This window comes from Mesocricetus auratus, unplaced genomic scaffold (assembly GCF_017639785.1).
Source record: "Mesocricetus auratus isolate SY011 unplaced genomic scaffold, BCM_Maur_2.0 Super-Scaffold_100045, whole genome shotgun sequence".
Taxonomy (NCBI): domain Eukaryota; kingdom Metazoa; phylum Chordata; class Mammalia; order Rodentia; family Cricetidae; genus Mesocricetus; species Mesocricetus auratus.
Window position 1 is genome coordinate 861,164 of NW_024429222.1, and position 19,792 is coordinate 880,955.

The 19,792-nt window shown below is 48.4% G+C and overlaps 1 protein-coding gene across 2 annotated transcripts in view; it reads left to right on the forward strand.

Moving 5' to 3' along the window:
• Gpt2 (glutamic--pyruvic transaminase 2) overlaps positions 1 to 14,732 on the forward strand; it is a 33,219-nt gene extending 18,487 nt beyond the window's left edge. For both annotated transcript variants that reach the window (XM_005079194.4, XM_040735302.1), the window contains exons 7-12: positions 2,766 to 2,845; positions 4,718 to 4,854; positions 6,440 to 6,614; positions 8,479 to 8,634; positions 10,310 to 10,422; positions 12,481 to 14,732. In XM_005079194.4, coding sequence (XP_005079251.1) covers positions 2,766 to 2,845; positions 4,718 to 4,854; positions 6,440 to 6,614; positions 8,479 to 8,634; positions 10,310 to 10,422; positions 12,481 to 12,571 — 752 coding nt within the window. In that variant the 3' untranslated portion in view covers positions 12,572 to 14,732. The remainder of the gene's footprint in view (positions 1 to 2,765; positions 2,846 to 4,717; positions 4,855 to 6,439; positions 6,615 to 8,478; positions 8,635 to 10,309; positions 10,423 to 12,480) is intronic.
• Positions 14,733 to 19,792: the final 5,060 nt, after the last annotated feature.

Genomic DNA, 19,792 nt, shown 5'->3' on the forward strand with positions numbered 1-19,792 from the left:
CTTTGGAGACAGTGTATTCCTATCTGGCGGAGTACTTGCTATGTCATCCAGGCAGACTTCAGAGTCATAGCTGGCCTCCTTCTTGAGCCTTTTAGTGCTGGGATTACAGGCATATGCCATGGCCTGTCTTTTGAGTCAGGATTTTCTGCTTGGGTATTTATATAAATCTTTTTACCTCCCTGTCTGGAATAACAGATCAAAGACATGCCTGTTGTAAGTAAGGGACCCTGTCAATGCGTATTATTATAAATAATTCTCTCTCTCTCTCTCTCTCTCCTCTCTCGTTTGTTTGTTTGTTTGTTTGTTTGTTTGTTTGAGACTGGGTCTCACTATGTAGCCTGTCCTAGAACTTGTTTTGTAGGCCAGGCTGGCTTCAATCTCACAGAAATCAGCCCGCCTCTGGCTCCCAAATTCTGGGATTAACGGTGTGTGCCACCACAGCCAGTAAGCACCATCCACCCTCGTTTTCTGGGGTCTTAATGTCTGGGAATCAGTCAGCTGTTAGAAGAGGAGTGGTAGGAAATGGAGACTTCCCAACCACGATCCATAACCAGTTGGCTAAAAGACGACAATGCAGTTTGGGGGGGTTAAGCCAGGATGCTTCCGGTTGCAGGCGAAACCCAGCTCAAAACAAAAGGCTTCCTGGTGGAACCTGATGTCTGCCTCATGAAGCAGTAACCCGCGTCAGCATTGTTGTGGGAAGGACCTCAGTTCACGTCTCAGCTCTGCTGGCTTCTGGGTTGGATTCCTCCTTAGACTCTGTCCTGGAAGGGCCTTCAGCACCTCCATCCCCTGTGCAGCAGATAAACCCAGGAGCACATCTTTTCCTGTGATTTCACTGAGAGTTCTAGGGCAGGTGCTTACTGACCCTTCTCAGAACACGTCAGATCACTTGGACTTTGATAAGCAGCTCTTTTATTTATTCACTCAGAAGTCCTTGATAGGCCAGCCTTGAACTCACAACCCTCCTGCTTCAGCATACCAAGTGGTTGGATTAGTGGTGTATGTATAGGCCAGGGCCATTTCTCTTATTTCCTGCTGGGGTTTCTTCACTAGACAGCTGTGGTGTACTGCAGGAGCGAGGAGATAAAATCACAGATGTTCCTATTGGTTTGTAAGAGATTCTTTAGGCCCATCTTCTGGTGTGGTGCAATTAGGGACCAGCTTTTTGGACTTGTATCAAAGCTGTGTCTTGTGTCTCCCCAAGCTGGGCATAGCCTGGCCCCTATAAAACCATATGTGACTCTCATTCTCCACAACTCTTGTCTCTTCAGTGTTTTCATGGCTAGGCCCTAAATGACTGTTGAACCCCAGGCCCAGGGTAAACACAAGCTTGTCTGTATCTTCAAGTGTGCATTGTGTGTTATCAGTGGAATTTTTGTGTCCATTCGATCTCATTTCCTTCACCAGGCTGAAGCCCTTTCAAGGCCCCTCAGTGTTCCTTTGTGTTCTCCTCAGCATTCAGTGAACATGTTTTTGTGTATTCTGGTGCTCACATCTCTGCTTCTATTCCAATAGGATGTAGTTAGGACATCACAAGACCCACAAAGGGTTTGCAGGCAGGCTCTACCCACAAAGAGGCCACAGCCTTTGTCTGGGAGAGCAAAGCTGCTTCCTTATAGAAACTAGGACCTGCCACTCTGCAGGAGTCCCAGAGCCCTCAGCTTCCTTCTTAGGAAGCCTGGCTGGCACTCGGTGGCCAAAGAAAAGTCAGTCCCTTACTAAAGAAATTAGCTCATTGCTTAAGTAGAGGAAGGTAGAAATCCTGGCTGAGTCACATTTCTGATTTTATAGATATCTATAGACATTTCTTTTCTTTTTAGCGAAAAGATAACAATCTACATGCTTTCTGCATTAGGATGCCTATACATGCAGAAATAAAACATAGACACATGTTTATATTTGTGCATATATGTATAACACAACGTAGATAGGCTTTGCAGTAAAGAAATCAGCAAGCCTGATTGAGCACACCAGAAATCCCTGGTGTCACCCTCAAAGCAGAGAGAGTGTATTGGGAAATCCACTTCGCCTCTGCTCTCTGCTCCTGTGGTGCACCTGCAGGCTGCTGGCCTTCAGGCCGGTCCTGAAGGGAGCCAGGGAGAACGGCAGTGTGCTCTCTTAGAGTCCCTACTGGTGCCAGTTCTCTGCAGTAGCAGCTGACAGGGCACACCAGCCCAGCTCGTTCATTCGGTATTCTGCAAGTATTGATTTGAACACTTGCCAGCTCTGAGGGTAGATGATGAGCTGGGACAAGCCTGTCACTGCTTCCTTGTGGGCGTGTGCACCTGCCTTTCTGGGAAGACACCCACAGTTCTTCGGTAACTCCAGCTCAGTTACCATATCAACCAGGGCAGTTTGCTGCACTGCTTGCTGCTGGTGCATAGCAGAGGAGTTGGGGAGGAGCTGATGAAATTAACTCCTTCAGTTTTATTTTCTTGCTCACTATGGTATGTTTGTGCCTGTCTGTCCTCCAGAAGAGACAAACACCATGCACACATGTGCACACCCCAGTCATAAGAATAACAGAGAAGTTAGGTGTGGAATACTATTCCTTGCCCACGCCTGACGTCATTGACGTAGGCAGGAGTGGATGGAGCCTCTAGACATGACCCGGTTTCACTGCTGTGAGGAGCAACTAGGAGGGTGGTCTCCTGGGATCTTCAGGAACTTAGGACACCCAAGTGATTTGGATGGGAGTATTACTTGGGGACAACTTCAGTAGCATTACAACCTACATTTTGGTTTTTTTGGGGATTTTGTAGGCCAGGTACAAAGCAGAAAGTGCATAGAAGATGTGATTCACTTTGCCTGGGAAGAGAAGCTTTTCCTCCTGGCTGATGAGGTAAGAGCAGTCCCAGAGACGGGTGGGCAAGTTCAGCGAGGGAGGGGGCAAGCCTTCTCTTATAGGGGAGGGATCCAGGTCTGACTACTCTATAGTCAAAGAGAACTTTCTAGGCAGAGTGATTCTGGGCAAGCAAAGGTGAGGATGTTCATTCTTAACCTATGAATTTGGGACACAGATGATCTCTCTGTTTGCTTGGACTCTAGTACTAGTGTACACACACACACACACACACACATTCATACATCTCCATATGTATGGAGAAAGGGAGAGGGAGACTGAGAGGAGCTTCCTATGGATCCCAGGCTACCCTAGAGCTCACTGTATCAGCCCAGGCTGTCTTTAAACTCACAGCAACTCTCCCTCTTCCTCTCGAAGGGTTGAGGTCACAGGTGTCCACTTTACATCTGCTTTAAATTTGGAGATAATGATGATGGTGATGATGATGGGGTCACGGGTATATGGCTGGACCCTGCACTCAAACTATGTCTTCTAAACCCTTCTCCTTTCATCTCTGCGTGTCGGCCTCTAGAAAGCAGCTTCTCAGCCTTGTAGTTCCAACAAGTTTATGCCTGATTGGTTCAACTTGAGCCACGGTTATTGAATCAACCACTGTAGCCTGGGGTTGTAATATGCAGATTGGCCAGGCCCACACAAGGTACAAGATGTCTGCCCTGCCCTTCCCCAACTTCCACCTGGAAAGCCACGGAGGGCCATCCCTGAGGGAAATCCATGGGCTCCTACTAAGAGTGGGGTATAGCCGCCCTGTGGCAGAAATGGCCGATGTCACTCCTGTGCCTCTTAGAGTTCTCGTCTTCTGTCTCATTTCCTCTCCAGCTGTCTGCGAGCCTGAGAGGGTCTCGGGTGTGTCTCTGACTTCTTGAACCCCAGTCATGAGGCCTTGCCCACACTTTGTCTGCTTTGGAAGAAACTGAACGTCCATCATATCACACTGTCACTTTCCCTTCATTGCTGAGTGTTTTCCGGTTGGCCACAGTTTCTAGAACACTACTTTCTTTTCTCCTTAAGCACTCTGCTCTGTTACCACATTTAAATTGCTATAACTAATCATGGATATAAAAACCTTCATTTCTAAAAGAAAAAAGAAAAGGCAGCAGAGAGACCTGGGATTCCTTATGACAGCGTACTAACTACCTCACTGATCTGGGAGGAGGGCAGGAACTCCACCATTGCCGTTGAAGGTGGAGCTTGTCTGACTTTCCCACTGGTCCAGAAAGCCAATTTCCCTGATTGCGGAATGCGCAGGGTGGTGCTCGTAGGCTGTGAGTGCTAGATCTAGAGACAGAGGAACAAACGCGTGTGGGTTCTGCTCTGGCAGAAAGAGCAGAGGCAAAGACAGATGGTTCCAAACCTGGTAAGTGGCATAAAGGACACCTGACGGAGCTCACCCTTAAACAGGGGAAGCGGAGGACAGGAGTGACACTGTTTCTGTCACTAGAAGAGTGAACAGTGCTTTAGGAGAAAAATTTGCTTTGGAAGATTGGCGTCCCTGGTGTCACCACTGGCTCGATGTGTTAGACAGGCGGCCTGGAGACTGAGTGGGTAGGGGAATGTAGGAGATGTCAGGAAAGCTCCTAAACTGTCGTAAGCTGAAGCATCCAGTCTGAGGCTGTCCCCTTGCTTGTTCTGGAAGGTTCCTTCTTGTACATTCTGGCTTCTCTGTGGAAATAGCATTGGAAACTGGGCTGGCTGTTTCGTTCAAGGCTGGACTTTGTGACCTGCACCTGATGACAGGTTCACGCTGTACCTGTGCACCCCTCTTGGGTGTGGACCCTTGGCTACTCTCAGCCACGACCTGTGTTTGTTGGGCCTTCCAGGAGGACTCACTGCAACCGTGCTGTCCCCATGCAGGTATACCAGGACAATGTGTACTCTCCTGACTGCAGATTCCACTCCTTTAAGAAAGTGCTTTACCAGATGGGGCCCGAGTACTCCAGCAACGTGGAGCTTGCGTCCTTCCACTCCACCTCCAAGGGCTACATGGGCGAGTATGTTGACCTCCGCTCCTCTGGTGCCCCGGGCGGGTCTGCTTCCCCAGCACTGCTCCCCCCTTCTGCCTGCTCCTCCACTTGACCCTGTGGTCCACAGGGTGGGAAAGTAGCCCCCATCCTTTGCCGCTGCTCTAAGAACCAGGAGCCAGGCTGCATCTCCCTGGAAAATCTAAGTACAAGAGATATCCTTGCGCAGGGGCTCAAGTGAAACGCGGCATGATCAAAAGAAACCAGACCGTGGATAAGTGATGGGAATGAAAACAGGTTCCCATAGCAGCTCTAAGCCTGGAATTTTCCCGCTTTCAACATTGATTGACGTCTGAGGGCCCGTGAAGAGAGGAGTTGGGTGGATGGGTACCAGGCTCTATGGCCAAGGCTGCCTTTGCGCGGAGGGATTATGAGGCCAAAGGGCCAGCCTGGGGCCAGTAGTTACTGAGTTTGTAGCACGGAGGTGCCGTGCCATACATAGCCTCTGTGTGGCCAAGGAGTGAAGAGCCAGGCAAGTAGCAGAGCCATGTGGCAGGGAAAACGGGGATCACAGGAGGTAGAAATGCCGGAAGGTGCGGCCGGAGTTGGAAGAAGGGAGACTTTTGGGCGAAGAACATTCTAGGCGGAAGAAATGACATATGAAGTTTGAATAAACATGTTGCTTTGGTCAAGGGAGCTGTCTCCTTAGATTGTTCTTGGCTTAATTTGATGTAGACTGGTATATGAATTAGGTTTCAGGGTAAGCAGCTGCAACAGAATGGCCTAAAATATAGAGACTCCAGAAAGGTGAAAATAAATCTGCTTTGGACATGATGCTTCAAAGACACCGGGAAAAGGAGGCTGCACTCCTTAAGGTCTGTTTTCTCCATGTGTAGTCTCCGTCTCTAGGATGAGGACTGTCTCTAGGATGAGGACTGTCTCTAGGATGAGGACTGTCTCTAGGATGAGGACTGTCTCTAGGATGAGGACCGTCTCTAGGATGAGGTCCGTCTCTAGGATGAGGACTGTCTCTAGGATGAGGTCCGTCTCTAGGATGAGGACCGTCTCTAGGATGAGGACCGTCTCTAGGATGAGGACCGTCTCTAGGATGAGGACCGTCTCTAGGATGAGGTCCGTCTCTAGGATGAGGACCGTCTCTAGGATGAGGTCCGTCTCTAGGATGAGGACCGTCTCTAGGATGAGGACCGTCTCTAGGATGAGGTCCGCCTCTAGGATGAGGACTGTCTCTAGGATGAGGACTGTCTCTAGGATGAGGTCCGTCTCTAGGATGAGGACCGTCTCTAGGATGAGGACTGTCTCTAGGATGAGGACTGTCTCTAGGATGAGGACTGTCTCTAGGATGAGGACTGTCTCTAGGATGAGGACTGTCTCCACCTCCCCAGCAGCAGGAAGGGGAGAGAAGGCAAGAGCTTGCTTTTCCTTGTAGGAAAGTGTCTTTGTCCTGTCATCTGTTTGCCTGCCCCTGGCAAGAACTTGGCCATAGCTGCCTGCTTGGTACTCGGGGTATGGTGGTATCACAGAATCCGGTGTCCAAAGTGCATTTGTGAGATCTTCCTATAACTGCTGGGTGTGTTCCTTCTGCTCAACTCTCCAGGTGTGGCTACAGAGGGGGCTACATGGAGGTGATCAATTTGCACCCTGAGATCAAAGGCCAGCTGGTAAAGCTACTCTCAGTTCGCCTCTGCCCACCAGTATCTGGACAAGCCGCTATGGACATTGTTGTGAATCCCCCTGTCCCGGGCGAGGAGTCTTTTGAGCAGTTCAGCAGGGTGAGTGAGTCCGCTTGACCTAGCCGCCTCATCGCCAGGGTTGTGGTAGGTGAGAGGCACCACTCCGGTGTGTGTGTCTGTGGTTGTCTGTGTCCTTCCTTCAGGGGGCACCCATGATGTCTCTTGGTGGCTGAACCATCCTCGTGAGTTAAGTCCAAAGATGCAACAGAGAGCATGTTTGGAAGTGGGAGGACTCTATGAATGAATGGACTCTTCTTTTTCATCTGTGGGCATCATACGTGGGTAGGATCCCAGAAGGAGAAGAGCACCACGTCTGGCAGACATTTTTTATTACCTGAAAAGGAGGGAAAGAAAGATAGGCATAGCAGCATCAGTTTAACAACAACAACAAAACCGTTTTAGGTTGTAGAGTCTAAAAGTCAGTTCCAGATGATGTGCAATCATCTCTCTCTGTCTCTCTCTGTCTGTCTCTGTCTCTGTCTCTGTCTCTCTCACTCTCTTTCTCTCTCTCGGGAAATTATGGGGGAAAGATTTACTTGTTTGTTTTTAGACACAGGGTTTAATAGCCCTAACTGTTTTTGAATTCAAGATCCTATTGCTTCAACCTTCTAAAGGCTAGGGATTAGGGGCTGGAGAGATGGCTCAGAGGTTAAGAGCACTGACTGCTCTTCCAGGGGTCCTGAGTTCAATTTCCAGCAACCACATGGTGGCTCACAACCACCTACAATTCTGGCATGGAGGCAGAACACTGTATATGTGATAGATAAATAAATAAGTTTTAAGAAAAAAAAAGATTATTTATTATGCATACAGTATTCTGTCTGCATATATCCCTGCATAACAAAAGAGGGCACCAGATCTCCTTACAGATGGTTGTGAGCCACCATGTGGTTGCTGGGAATTGAACTCAGGACCTCTGGAAAAGCAGTCAGTGCCCTTAACTGCTGAACCACCTCTCCAGCCCCCCCCTCTTTCTTTTTTATAGTAAAATACAAATAACTAAACTTTTGCTCTTTTTAAGTACATGATTCTATCCTGCTGTAGTGAATGCCTTTGATCCCATCACTTGGGAGACAGAAGCAGGAGGTTCTCTGTGAGGCCAGCCTGGTCTGCATAGTGAGTTCCAGGACAACCAGAGCTACACAGTGAGACCCTGTCCAAACAAACAAACAAACAAACAGTTCCGTTTCATTAAAGAAAGACTGTTGTGCAACCGTCTCTCCCATCCACCTCAAGAACTTTTCCCTCATTCACAATTGAAATGTCAGACCCAGTAAGTACGTAGCTTCCCACGCTCCCGTTTTCCCAGTTCCTGGAAGCCAGCATTAATTCCCCTAACGTGCATATGCAGAGGTGGAACTGAACAGTGTTTGCTGTTCTGTGCCTGACTTATTCCACTTGGCACAGCGTCCCAGAAGAGCAGAGGTCTCTCTGGTACTCTGTCACTGCGTGGGCATGCCGTCCTTCGTGACCTGCTCACCCTCAGGCCCCACCTTGTCGTCCGTCTTGAACAGTAGCACTTGCGGAAAGCCTGACCGGTTCTGTTCCAGCTTCAGCCGCTTTCCCAGCTCTGCTGACTCTGCTCTGTCTGGGTCTGTGACCATGCACTCCACACTGACAGACTGTAAAGGGATGGTCCCTAGATTACAGGATGGGGCTGGTCTCTCATGGAAGTGTTTCTAGGGTGTTCCAGGGTCTGGGCCATTCAGATCGAAGAATAAAAAAAAAAATCCCTGCAGAAAGACCTGTCTGTCTGTCCGTGTCCTTCCCCTGCCCTGTTTACAGTGCTGTGCACACACAGTTCATCTTCTGTCTATGAGTTCTATTACCTATGTGTTCAAAGAACAGCCTTCTGTAGCCTTTTCTAGGATTATTGATACCTGTGCATTCTGTCTGTCATCAGGAGAAAGAATTCGTGCTTGGTAATCTGGCCCAAAAAGCAAAGCTGACCGAAGACCTGTTTAACCAAGTCCCTGGGATTCAGTGCAACCCCTTGCAAGGAGCCATGTACGCCTTTCCCCGGATTCTCATTCCCGCCAAGGCTGCGGAGGCGGCGCAGGTCAGCAGAGGGTTGGCTGTCTTCCTGGATCCACTCAAGCTGTCTGGGTGGTGGTTGGCGTTTTGCTTTGGTGAGCAGTGGTGCTGGCCTTAGGGGCTCTGAACACTTAAGAGTTCCAGCTGCAGCAGAGTATGGTGGGAACAGGGTCAGCATAAAGCCAACCCCAAGTGAGAGTCCAGTGTGGACCTCACGGTGCTTGCTGTTCTGTGGGTGGAACATGGCTCAGCTGTTCAGACACTTGCTGCTTGCAGAAGATCTGGTTCTGGCTTCCAGCACTTCCCCGGTGGCTCATAGCCATCCATAACTCCGGTTTCTAGGGCAGCCGACACCCCCTTCTGATGTCTGAGGATACCAGGTATGCTGTGCATAGTGCACAGTCATATGTTCACATAAAGCACTCATACACATAAAATAAATACATTTTTAAAGTATTAAGAAAGCAAGACGTGCTGTCTCTGAAGGGTAGGATCCCAGTGGGGTGTGACAGTGATGTGGAGACGAAATGAGAGTCCCCACCTCCCCCAGCCATTGCACCCTGCATCAGTGATTCCCAAGCCTCGGGCTTCATAGTAGACACCTTGGGTTCTGGGAAAGAGCCACTTCCGGTTTTCTGAGTCAAGGAGTTGAGAGCCTGCACTTCCAAGTCCTCAGATGATGGTGCAGACACCACTTTGAGGCTCAAGGGCAAAGGACTATGTCTGAAAGCAGTGTCCTCATGCCACCCCGGAATACCTGACTACCTTGTTAGACACTGGCAAGTCCCAGATACACAGAACCAGATGCCCAGTGTCAGAACCCGGGGATCCCGAGGATTGTTATATAACCCACTGTGCTGTGGCTTCATTGCTGTGACTAGATACCTGACAAGGTGCAGTGTAAGGAGAATGGGTTTACTGTGACTTCTGGTTTATGCCACGGCCTCCTACTGTGGGGAAGGCAGGGGGTCGCGTGAGGCTGGGGCGGAAGCACAGGCCGCTTGCTCACACCTGGGTGGGGATCAGGAAGCAGAGGAAGGAGAAGCCGGTGTGTGTGTGTGTGTGTGTGTGTGTGTGTGTCTGTCTGTCTGTCTGTCTGTCTGTCTGTCTGTTGTCTGTCTGTCTTTCTCCTTGTATCGCAGCCCATGGGCAAGTTGTCCACAGTCAGGGCAAGCCCTGGAATTCTCTTTCTGTCAGCGGTAGCTCCAGGGTTTATCCCTTGCCTTGTTTTCAGATTTATTTTTTATCTTTTTATTTTCTGTGACTTGGCACACAGGTGTCTGTAATCAGTGACTATTTAGCAGTTACTGGGATGGGGACAGGAAACACTGGAACCCATGCATGAAGATCAGGAGTGTCCTTAGATGACCAGGCCCCAGAACCAGCTTCCTGACTGACCTGCCTTATTTTGCAGCAGGCAGGAACAGAAGAAAGGACTCTGTCACAGAAGAGAGGGCCTGGCATTCTGCAGTCTGGTTCTATCTGGCTTTGATTCCCCCCTCCATGGGGTCTCTATGGCCCAGGCAGGGCCCTGCTGTGTAGCTCAGGCTGGCCCTGAATTCAAGGTGTTCTTGTCTAAGCTTCTCAAGTGCTGGGATTATAGGTGTGAACCAAAACCAGGCCTGGCTTTGTGTTTGGTGTTAATGTGTGCCGGTCCAGAGTAAAGCCAGCCGTGAATCTCAGGTTCTGTTCCCTCACAGTCCCATAAGATGGCCCCAGACATGTTCTACTGCATGAAGCTCCTGGAGGAGACTGGCATCTGTGTCGTCCCGGGCAGTGGCTTTGGGCAGCGCGAAGGCACCTACCACTTCAGGTAAAATATTTTCTGTGCGGGGAGGGGGTGTTGCTCCCTGGCTTGTCTGAGGAAACTTGGGTTCCTGCTTTAGAGACTGAAGGGTGTAAGCCTCTGTTTTCCTTGGGGAGATCGCACCATGGCAAGCTCAGTCCCTGTCAGAAAAAGAGGAAAGCTGGGACACCTCACAGGCGTCTCCTCCAAGTACTCCTGGACTGCTCTGTCCTTCGACGGCCTCCCGCCCATTTCATGCGCCATGCTTCCGGTGCCTGAGTTACATTAATGTTACTACCATGAGCACCATGACAAACAGTAGGACCTGAAACTGGGACTACAGAGGATGCTGCTCACAGGCTTGTTCTCCATGGCTTGCTCAGCCTGCTTCCTTATGTAATAATCTAGGACCTCTGCCCAGGGATGGCGCCACCCATGACCAGCTGGGCCCTTCCGCATCAATCATCGGTCAAGAAAGGTCCCCACAGGCTTGCCTGCAGGCCAATGGAATAGGGTTATTTTCTCAAGGGAAGCTCTTCCCAAATAACGTTAGCGTGTATGAAATTGACAGAAAAACCAACCAGGACAGCTTGGCGCAGGATAGGTGCCCTGTAGCCTCTCGGCTGCAGTGTGGACCATGACACTACACCGGCACGGAGCTAACTCTGTATAGATGTGAACACGGATTCCCAGAGCTGTTCCGAAAGTGTTCCTCACCAAGGCCAATTCTCTTCAGAACGTGGTCATTTCTTCATAGCTCCTGTGGCAATGTCTCTCGTAGCAGATGAAGAGATGTTATGCTTCTGGATCCAAGCCTTTGCTTAGTCAAAGATACAGGTTGTGTCCTAAGAGGGACACACTACACTGCCTACCTGGCCCTTTTACCTTTGGTTAGGTTCTCTGCTCCAAGTTTATAATCCACCATCCAAAATGTGGAGCCAGGTTTGCAGTGGAGCTCAGTGGTAGATCATGAGACAAGTATGAGTCCTGGGCTCCCTGCCACCCAAAGTGCTGTTGAGTTGGGAGGGAGAGGTTAGGTTATTGTGGCAAATGGAAATGTCTATAAAGTAAGAGCTGTGATTTGAGGTTGGTTTCCGGTCAGAAGCTGAATCTTGGGACGGACACACACACACACACACACACACACACACACACACACACACACACACACACACACACACACACACACGCGCGCGCGCGCGCGCGAGCAGCCAAAGAGTAAAAAAAAAAAAAGAATCAGAGTCATGCTCTAGGGCTAGAATGTAGTCAGCCGTTCACCTAGCATCTGTGAAACCCTGAATCCAATCCCTAGCTCCACAAAATGGGGAAAAGGTTATTTCTAGAAAGTTCTCTATACTAGCCAGAATGTGGTGCCAGATGTGGTGGTGCGTGCCTATAATGCAAGCACTTTAAGACACTGAGGCAGGAGGATTACTGCAACCTCAGGCCAGCCTGAACAACAGGGTGAATTCCAGAATATCCAATTGACACATGAAACCATGTTTTATAAAAGAGGAAGAAAAGATGAGGAGTAAAGAAAAAAAAAAAAAGAGGCAAAGGCAAATAGATCTCTGTGAGTTCAAAGCCAGTCTGGTCGACATGGCATGTTCTCTGGACAGCCGGGAGAACCTGTCTTAAAACAAATACACAAACAATAGGGAGAACCTGTCTTAAAACAAATAAACAAATAACAACAAAACCCAACAAACAAAGCCACGGTGCGGCCATCTGCAGTAATGAAACATACATTTTGGTGAGTCAATCCAGTTTATTGCTCTAGTACTGGTCTGGCTGTGTAGGAATGCCTGTGTATAAAGCACTCTGGTGGTTTGTGTCTGCTCCCAGCTCTCTGGAGGCTGAGGTAAGAGGGTTGCTCAGGCTCAGGGCTTCATGGCTTGTCCGGGCAACATGTGAGAACCGCAGGAAGGACTAGGGGAGACGGTAGTCCCACAAGCGATACACGTGTCCCACATGTGTCCACATGGGACCGAGTCACCCTCCCACCTTGTGTCTGCTCCGCAGTGCAAGGAGTGTTGTTGGGTTTATCCTGTGAGCAGCCAGGCTGATGTTTCTCTCTCCTGACAGGATGACAATCCTCCCTCCCGTGGAGAAACTGAAGACAGTGCTCCGTAAGGTGAAAGATTTTCACCTCAAGTTCCTGGAGAGATATGCGTGAGGATGCCTCAAGCGCCAGAGGGTCTCGGTCCCAATGCCCAGGCCTTCCTCACGGACTCTGCCTCACGGACTCTGCCTCAGACCTCACGCAGGTGGCCAACCCAGTTCATCATAATTTTTCCCAGGAGACTTCTCTCTTTGTGCCTTGATGTTGAGAGTTCTCTTCTGAGCAAACAGTGATTTTGCAATGTCTCGAAGGCCCCGGTTTTTTATTTTTGTTTTGAAATGCAACCAAAGTAGAGTCAGCTTTGCTCAGTAGATGTAGCTGGAATTCTCCGAATCACCTATTGTTGTTGTGTTCGGAAAGTTCCTTAAAGGTTTTGAACAGCCAGGGTGCATTGAGATGAGATCGTTGGGATCTACAGAAACAAGCGGGTGTTTGGAAATGTGTGACTTAAAGAGGTGAGAACCGGAAACCCAGAATCAGCAGTGAGATAGATCCCTTGCAGCGTGGTAAATCTACAAATCCAGCAAGAACCCAGAGAAAGCTTGTCATTCTGGTCACAGACTAGAATACTGAAGTCAGTAGTGGCACAGTGGTCACATCAGACGCCGGGCTAGAGTGTACCGAACCCGGGGTTGGCAGGGGGCGTGGCCTAGGCCTGAGGGGAAGTGGCTGGAAAGTGCTGCGAGTTGAACTGGGTCTTCTGAGCCGCCCAGCAGTGCTGACTCAGCACATCGAGCTTTGCTCGCGCTTTTGCTGAGACCTTGCTATAAAAGGTCTTCCCTAGGGATACCTTGGTATAAAAGGTCTCCCCAGGCTTCAGGGACACCAGGATGAGCCCGGAAATATCTAGGTGACTGAGGATTCTCTGCCTGTAGGTGAATCCATCCCACTGGTTACCTAGGGACAGTTTTCTCCCGGGGGCTTGTCTGAGCCTTTGCACTTACTGCCCTCTGCTGGTGGCAGCAGAGATAAGCAAAGGCTGAAAATGCCCTAAATTACGAAGAGGAGATGATGATCCTTTAAAAAATCTGTCAAGCCCCTGCAGGTGTTTTGATTGTTTCAAACTACATTTGATTCACTCAGTAACTTTAGTTGGTCAAGTGCCTGGTACACTGACTGCCATGAAGGAGCGTACAGTGTGAGTCAGTGTATTTCTCTCCATTTGAGTTCCCAGCCCCGCTCCCTGATCCGTCTACGTCATCCCTGTGTCGTCAGCCATCCTCCATGTACCAGAGTAGCAGCCATCAAGCAAGTATATTTCCTGAATTAGCGCATCCGGGTGGAGCCAGGTGCATGCCCAGGAGGCGGGTGCTACAGGGAGCACCAGGCCAGGGTTTCCTTGCCAACGGAAGCGAGGGAAGCCGTGACCAGCTCAGGAGCCTGGGGACCCAGTGAGTCAGGGGGAGCACAAGGAGCTAGAGAGAACAATGTGATGGGCCGGGAACCTATCTCCTGCACCGTGATTCCATACCGGGCCTATGGAGGGGGTGCAGTTTTGATACTCAAGAGCATTACATTACTGTGAAGGAAGCAGCTACATTCTTAACAAAATGGAATTTTCTGGAACTTTAAAAAGTTGAAAAGGTAGCATGTGTGCTTGCTAGGCATATAAACCAGATGTGCTCCAGTGTTCTGAGATTCCTCAATGAAAGGTAAACTAGAAGCTAGTATATTTTTTATATTTTTGTAACAATTGCTTTTTCATGGGGGGTGGAAGGGTTAGTATTTATAGTCCTAACAAGTCAAATAATTTTTATAAGTCTCTTCAGATTATAAATAATCCTCCAAATTTTGCAATGTTTACATGTTTTTTTAAAGATGATAATTATGCTAGGTTTGCTTTTTAAATAAAAGCTTAGGTGTACTAAGAGATTAACGACTTCAAATAGGAATACTGGTTATGGTAGTTCGGATTTTCTACAGATTCTATCCCCATGCTTTTCTGTTGTTTTGTCATTTGGGGTTTCCCCTAAGAGTCTACGCCTGTGAGGTTTCTGTCCCTCCAGAGCTGCATGTGGGTGGTGCTGTGGAAGCCTGGGCCAGGCTGGACCTGGGACAGTCACACCCCAAAGACGTCGTTTCCGTTGGCTGTAAAAGCAGGTGCAGACCTGCCTGTTCTCTGCTGTTCTCCATCATCAGCTCTTCAGGGCTCCTTGACAGAGGTCCTTGTCATAGCTGTGCTGAGGAGATCTGAACAATAAAACCTGTGCCCGGAGTCGTGACTGTTCAGCCGTTTGCATTAAATCTAAAGGGTGAGTGGGCATGAGTGTGGTGCATACACTTTAACCCCAGCACGGGGGAGGCAGAGGAGAGGCAGGCTGGTTGTCTGAGTCTGACCTCATCTGCATAGTAAGACCCTGTCTCAAAACAAAATCAAAACAAGCAAGCAAATAGTCAATGAATAGGTGAGTGGATGTCACTGATATTTGTCCTCAAAAGCAACTCTGTCTAAATAACCCAAACTCTACCCAACAGCTCGGGTTAGGGTTTGACCCTTAAGCCAGGGAGTTGCTTCGAGCACCTTCCTCGTGGTCTTGCTTTGAGTCAGTGTCTTGCTCTCTGGCTGCCTAGCATACTACTGCTTGCTGTGTCCTCGAGGCTGACTTCAAACTTACTGTAGGCTAAGGATGGTGACCTTGAACTGATGCTCCTCCCTTCACTTTCTAAGTGCTGGGGTCATAGGCGTGTACCACCATTCCCGGCTCTAACGAGACATTAAAACAAATATGGACTTTGATTTCTGCTGGCCCTGAAATGAGAAGTGATAGAGCCTGGCAGTGGTGGCGCACGCCTTTAATCCCAGCACTTGGGAGGCAGAGGCAGGCAGATCTCTGTGAGTTCAAGACCAGTCTGGTCTACAGAGCAAGTTCCAGGACAGCAGAACATCCAGGGCCACACAGAGAAATCCTGTCTCAAAAAACAAAAGCAGCAAAAAAAAAAAAAAAAAAAAGAAAGAAAGAAAGGGGAAGGGAGGAAAGAAAAAAGAAATCAAGACATTGTGTTGGTTTTGCCCAGGTTTCCCACTCCACATCAACTTTGGAATGGCTTTCAATTTTAAAAATTCTCCCAAACTAAGCTTTCTATATCTTTATTAAAATCCAGAAAGTATACACACATACAAATTTAGGGCTCTTACTTGGAATCATTAGGAACCCACTTCCCATAGTTTAAGCAGAGAAGTTGACTATCCTGTGGGGAAACTGGTTCCATTTCTACTGTTTACTGGTAACTGTAGAGACCACCTTCCCCATTGCACATATAAAAGTCTCATTGTCCCAGCTGGGCAGTGGCACCTTTTTTTTTTTTAAAGAAATTTTTTTTTTTAATTCCCAGGCTGATGCCTGGGGGCAGTGGCACCTTTAATTCCAGCACTTTAAGCACAGGCAGCCAGATTTCTGTTAGTTCGAGGCTGTTCCCCCGTAAAAAAGGGGTTGGGATAGTGCTATGACAATAAACCTCATTTGCCACAAGGCCACTTTAAGTGTGGGGATGGAGGCGTGTGTTCGAGAGGTGGCAGTCACAGCTAGTTGATAGTTAAGTGGACAGGAAAACGATCTGTGTTTCCGCTCATCACAGGAAGCCACACAGGAACACACACCAGCCGTCTAGGGACAAACTAGTTTACTGTACAGTGAGTATATTAAATACAGATCAGAAACCGCAGTTCTCATTCTAGATGTGTGGCCGAGGGTAGTGTTGAGACAGGGTCTCACTAAGTAGTCCTGGCTGGCCTGGAACTTCCTGTAGATCAGGCTGGCTTTGAACTCAGAGATCAAGTTATGGGTTAGTGGTGCACACCTTTGATCCAAGAAGCAAGTGATTTCTGTGAGTTTGAGGCCAGTCTGATCTACCTAGTGAGTTCCAGGACAGCCAGAGCTACCATCTTGAGGAAACACACACACACACACACACACACATACACACACACACACACACACACACACACACACACACACGATCTCTTCTCGTGCACATACCCACATATACACATCTTCTGCATTCATCTGTACATACCTATACACACACACATTCACATAAAGAAGTCATATTGAATGCACTGACAGATTATTACATGACTAACATCATGTCATAAAACACATTCTCTAGTAATATACTATGTACTGATGGGTATGACAAAAACTGTCGTGGCGGGTGCTCAGGTTACTTTCAGTTTCATTCTATTTTAAGCAGTATTTCTACAGTCTTCAAATTATTTACACTACCATAATTTCTCTAAGATAAAAAAAAAAGAATTCCTAGGTGGGAAAACTGTCTAGGCACTGGGGGTGTTTGCCACACACACAGTACTCACAGGCAGGGGTAGGGGTAGATATGTCAGAGCAAACTCCTTTTTCCTGACTTAGTAGTTCCCACTTCGTATGACTGAAATGCAAAGCACTCACAATGGCTTCTTATCGCTGCCTGGCACCCAGGAATGCTAAGCAGGTGCCCTAGTCTTTGAACCCCTGCCCTACACACATTCTTTACTATGGAAATTACTTCTCCTTCACATCCCACACCTTTCCAGTTAAAGAGCTGCCCTGCTGTGTGCTGAGCCCTGAATCCGGCCTTGAGTATGCGTCCTAAGCCCTTGCTATGTCTACATGCTTGCTGGCAGCGCTACTGTCGAGGCCTGCCGTTCAGGAGAAAATGGCTCTACTTGTGGTTCCCAGTTGGACATGTGATCAGGTCTGGCTAATCAACACACCCTGGCACACTGACCACAGTGATTAGCTCAGGATGACATCTAACCCACACCTGATCAGTGAGAGCCCCAGTCAAGATTTATCTTGGAAGTACAGAGAGTTGCTGTTCTCCTAGAATTGCTGATGCGGCCCTTTGGATCATGTTGAAATACGGGGCCTTTGGAATTTGGACTCCAGCTGGAATTTCCTCTTCACCATTGACAAAGCGACCTTTTGGACCTACCTTTCCTTTTTAAACATCTATTTATTTTATATTTTGCATGTGCTTACCTATGTGTACATCGTGTATCAGATGTATGCAGTGCCTATAGTGCCCAGAAGAGGGCATTAGATCTCCTGGAACTGGAGTTACAGATGTTGGTGAGCCACCATGTGGGTGCTGGGAACTGAACCCGGGTCCTCTACAAGAGCAGCCAGTCATATTAACTGCTGAGCCATCTCTCCAGCCCCCTTTTGGAAATTTCTAAATCTCTGGGATGTGGCTTCTTTGCTTATGAACTGGGACAATCAAAATCCTTGCCTTTAGGTTGTTGTCGGTTTTAGATGAGATAACACCTTTAACACTACTGTTAGACATGGTCCACACCAGCCTAATAGCCCACAGCACTATGATGCTCTTATGTATTTACCTTTTGCTGGTCAGTGCATGTACAAGTGAGGCGTCGGGCGGGTTGGGGGGGCGTAGCCTGGGGTTTTATGAGGAAAACTTTCAGACATTTGATCCTATGGGCAGAACATACACTGCCACTCTGGCCAAAGGCTACAATCCTCCTATCTGTGGTGCAGATGGACCTGAGCTATTGTGCAGCTATGTATATGAGGCCTTGCGAAGAGAAAGGACAAGGCTGTTTGTCAAGGGATGGAAAACGTAGCCAGTCAATTACAGGATAGCCCTAATTCTCCAGACTGGATATTAGTAAGGCTGTGGTCAAGATAGTAAATAGTCTTCATAGAACACAGGGTGACAGATGACTTGGATCTTAAATGTCCCCCCACCAAATGTCATGCATTCAAGCTTGGTCACCAGCCTATGGCACTTTAAGAGATAGTGGAACTTTTGGGAGGTACATCCAATGGGAGAGAGAGGTGTGTATGGGGCACCCTTGAGAGAGCTCTCAGCCCCCCAATCCCTCTCCCCACCACTGTGTCCGGCATCAGCAGAGTTCCAGAACGAGACAGCAAGCCTTTAAATCCCACCAGATCCCAGCTCTACAGACACGGGCGGGCAGGACACGAGCAGAATATTTATCAGAGTATGACATGAATGGCTCATCCTTCAGCCTCATTGGATTCTGCCTGCGCCCCCCCACCCCCTGCGACCTCATGAACCAGGCCTCTGATGTCCTCATTTCTCTCAGTGTTATTCTCCAGGCTTCCACAGGCATGGCCCATTAAACTCTGCTTGATTTCAAAGGCTTTTCTAGCCCCAAGTTACAAATTCTTCCATATTTCTCTAACAAACCAGTTCCAAGGAGCCAAGAACTACACTTCTCAACCTTTTTTGGTACTGTTTTCCTGATTCCTATGATAAAGCACCCCAAAAAAGGAATCTTGTTTCTGTTTTTTTGTTTGTTTTTCGAGACAGGGTTTCTCTGTGGCTTTGGAGGCTGTCCTGGAACTAGCTCTTGTAGACCAGGCTGGCCTCGAACTCACAGAGATCCGCCTGCCTCTGCCTCCCAAGTGCTGGGATTAAAGGCGTGCGCCACCAATGCCCAGCCCAAAAAAGGAATCTTAAGGAAGAAGGAATTTATTTGGGCCCATGGGAGTAGGGGGTCGTGGGAGCAAGCTCTTGAAGCAGCTGGCCATACTGGTGAATGTCTGTGTTGAGCCTGCTTTCTCCTTTGTATTCATTATGGGGCACAAACCATGGAAATGTATTCCCCATATTTAGGGTGGGCCTTTCCCCTTCAATTAGCCTAATACAGATAAACAGTCACAGATATGACTAGATACTTGTTTCCATGGTGATTCTAAATCCCACCAAATTGTCAGTCGAGATTAACTGAGTGTGAGGAGTATGAGCTTGTCCTCCTGAGTCTTCTGCCTCTCCCTCCCTGATGCTGGGGTGACAGGGTGCACCACCATACCCAGCTCCAGACCCTTGGATTTTGCAATGACTCAAGATAATGTGCATGGATTACTTGGTCTTCAGATGGGTTCTGCAGTGTTGTTATGTATGATGCGTTTTTAGTCACTGGGCTTATAAGATGTCTGAGATGTAAGTGCGTATGGATTAATGTTAACAAAATATTAATTGCCTGTGCATGATCTATTCATGCTTTAGAATGTCTTGGTCAGATAAAAAATACGTAACATTGGGAGCTGTCCAGGTGACTTAGCCAGTGAAGGTTATTGCTGTCAAGCCTGACGTGTGGGTTTGGTTCCTTGAGCCTACATGGTGGAAAGAGAAACCGACTTCTACAGATTGACTTCCGAGTTTCACATGCACACCACAGCATGCACGCATACACACACACACACACACACACACACACACACACACACACACACACACACACACACACACACACAAATATAGGGTCATGTGGTGGTGTACACCTTTAATCTC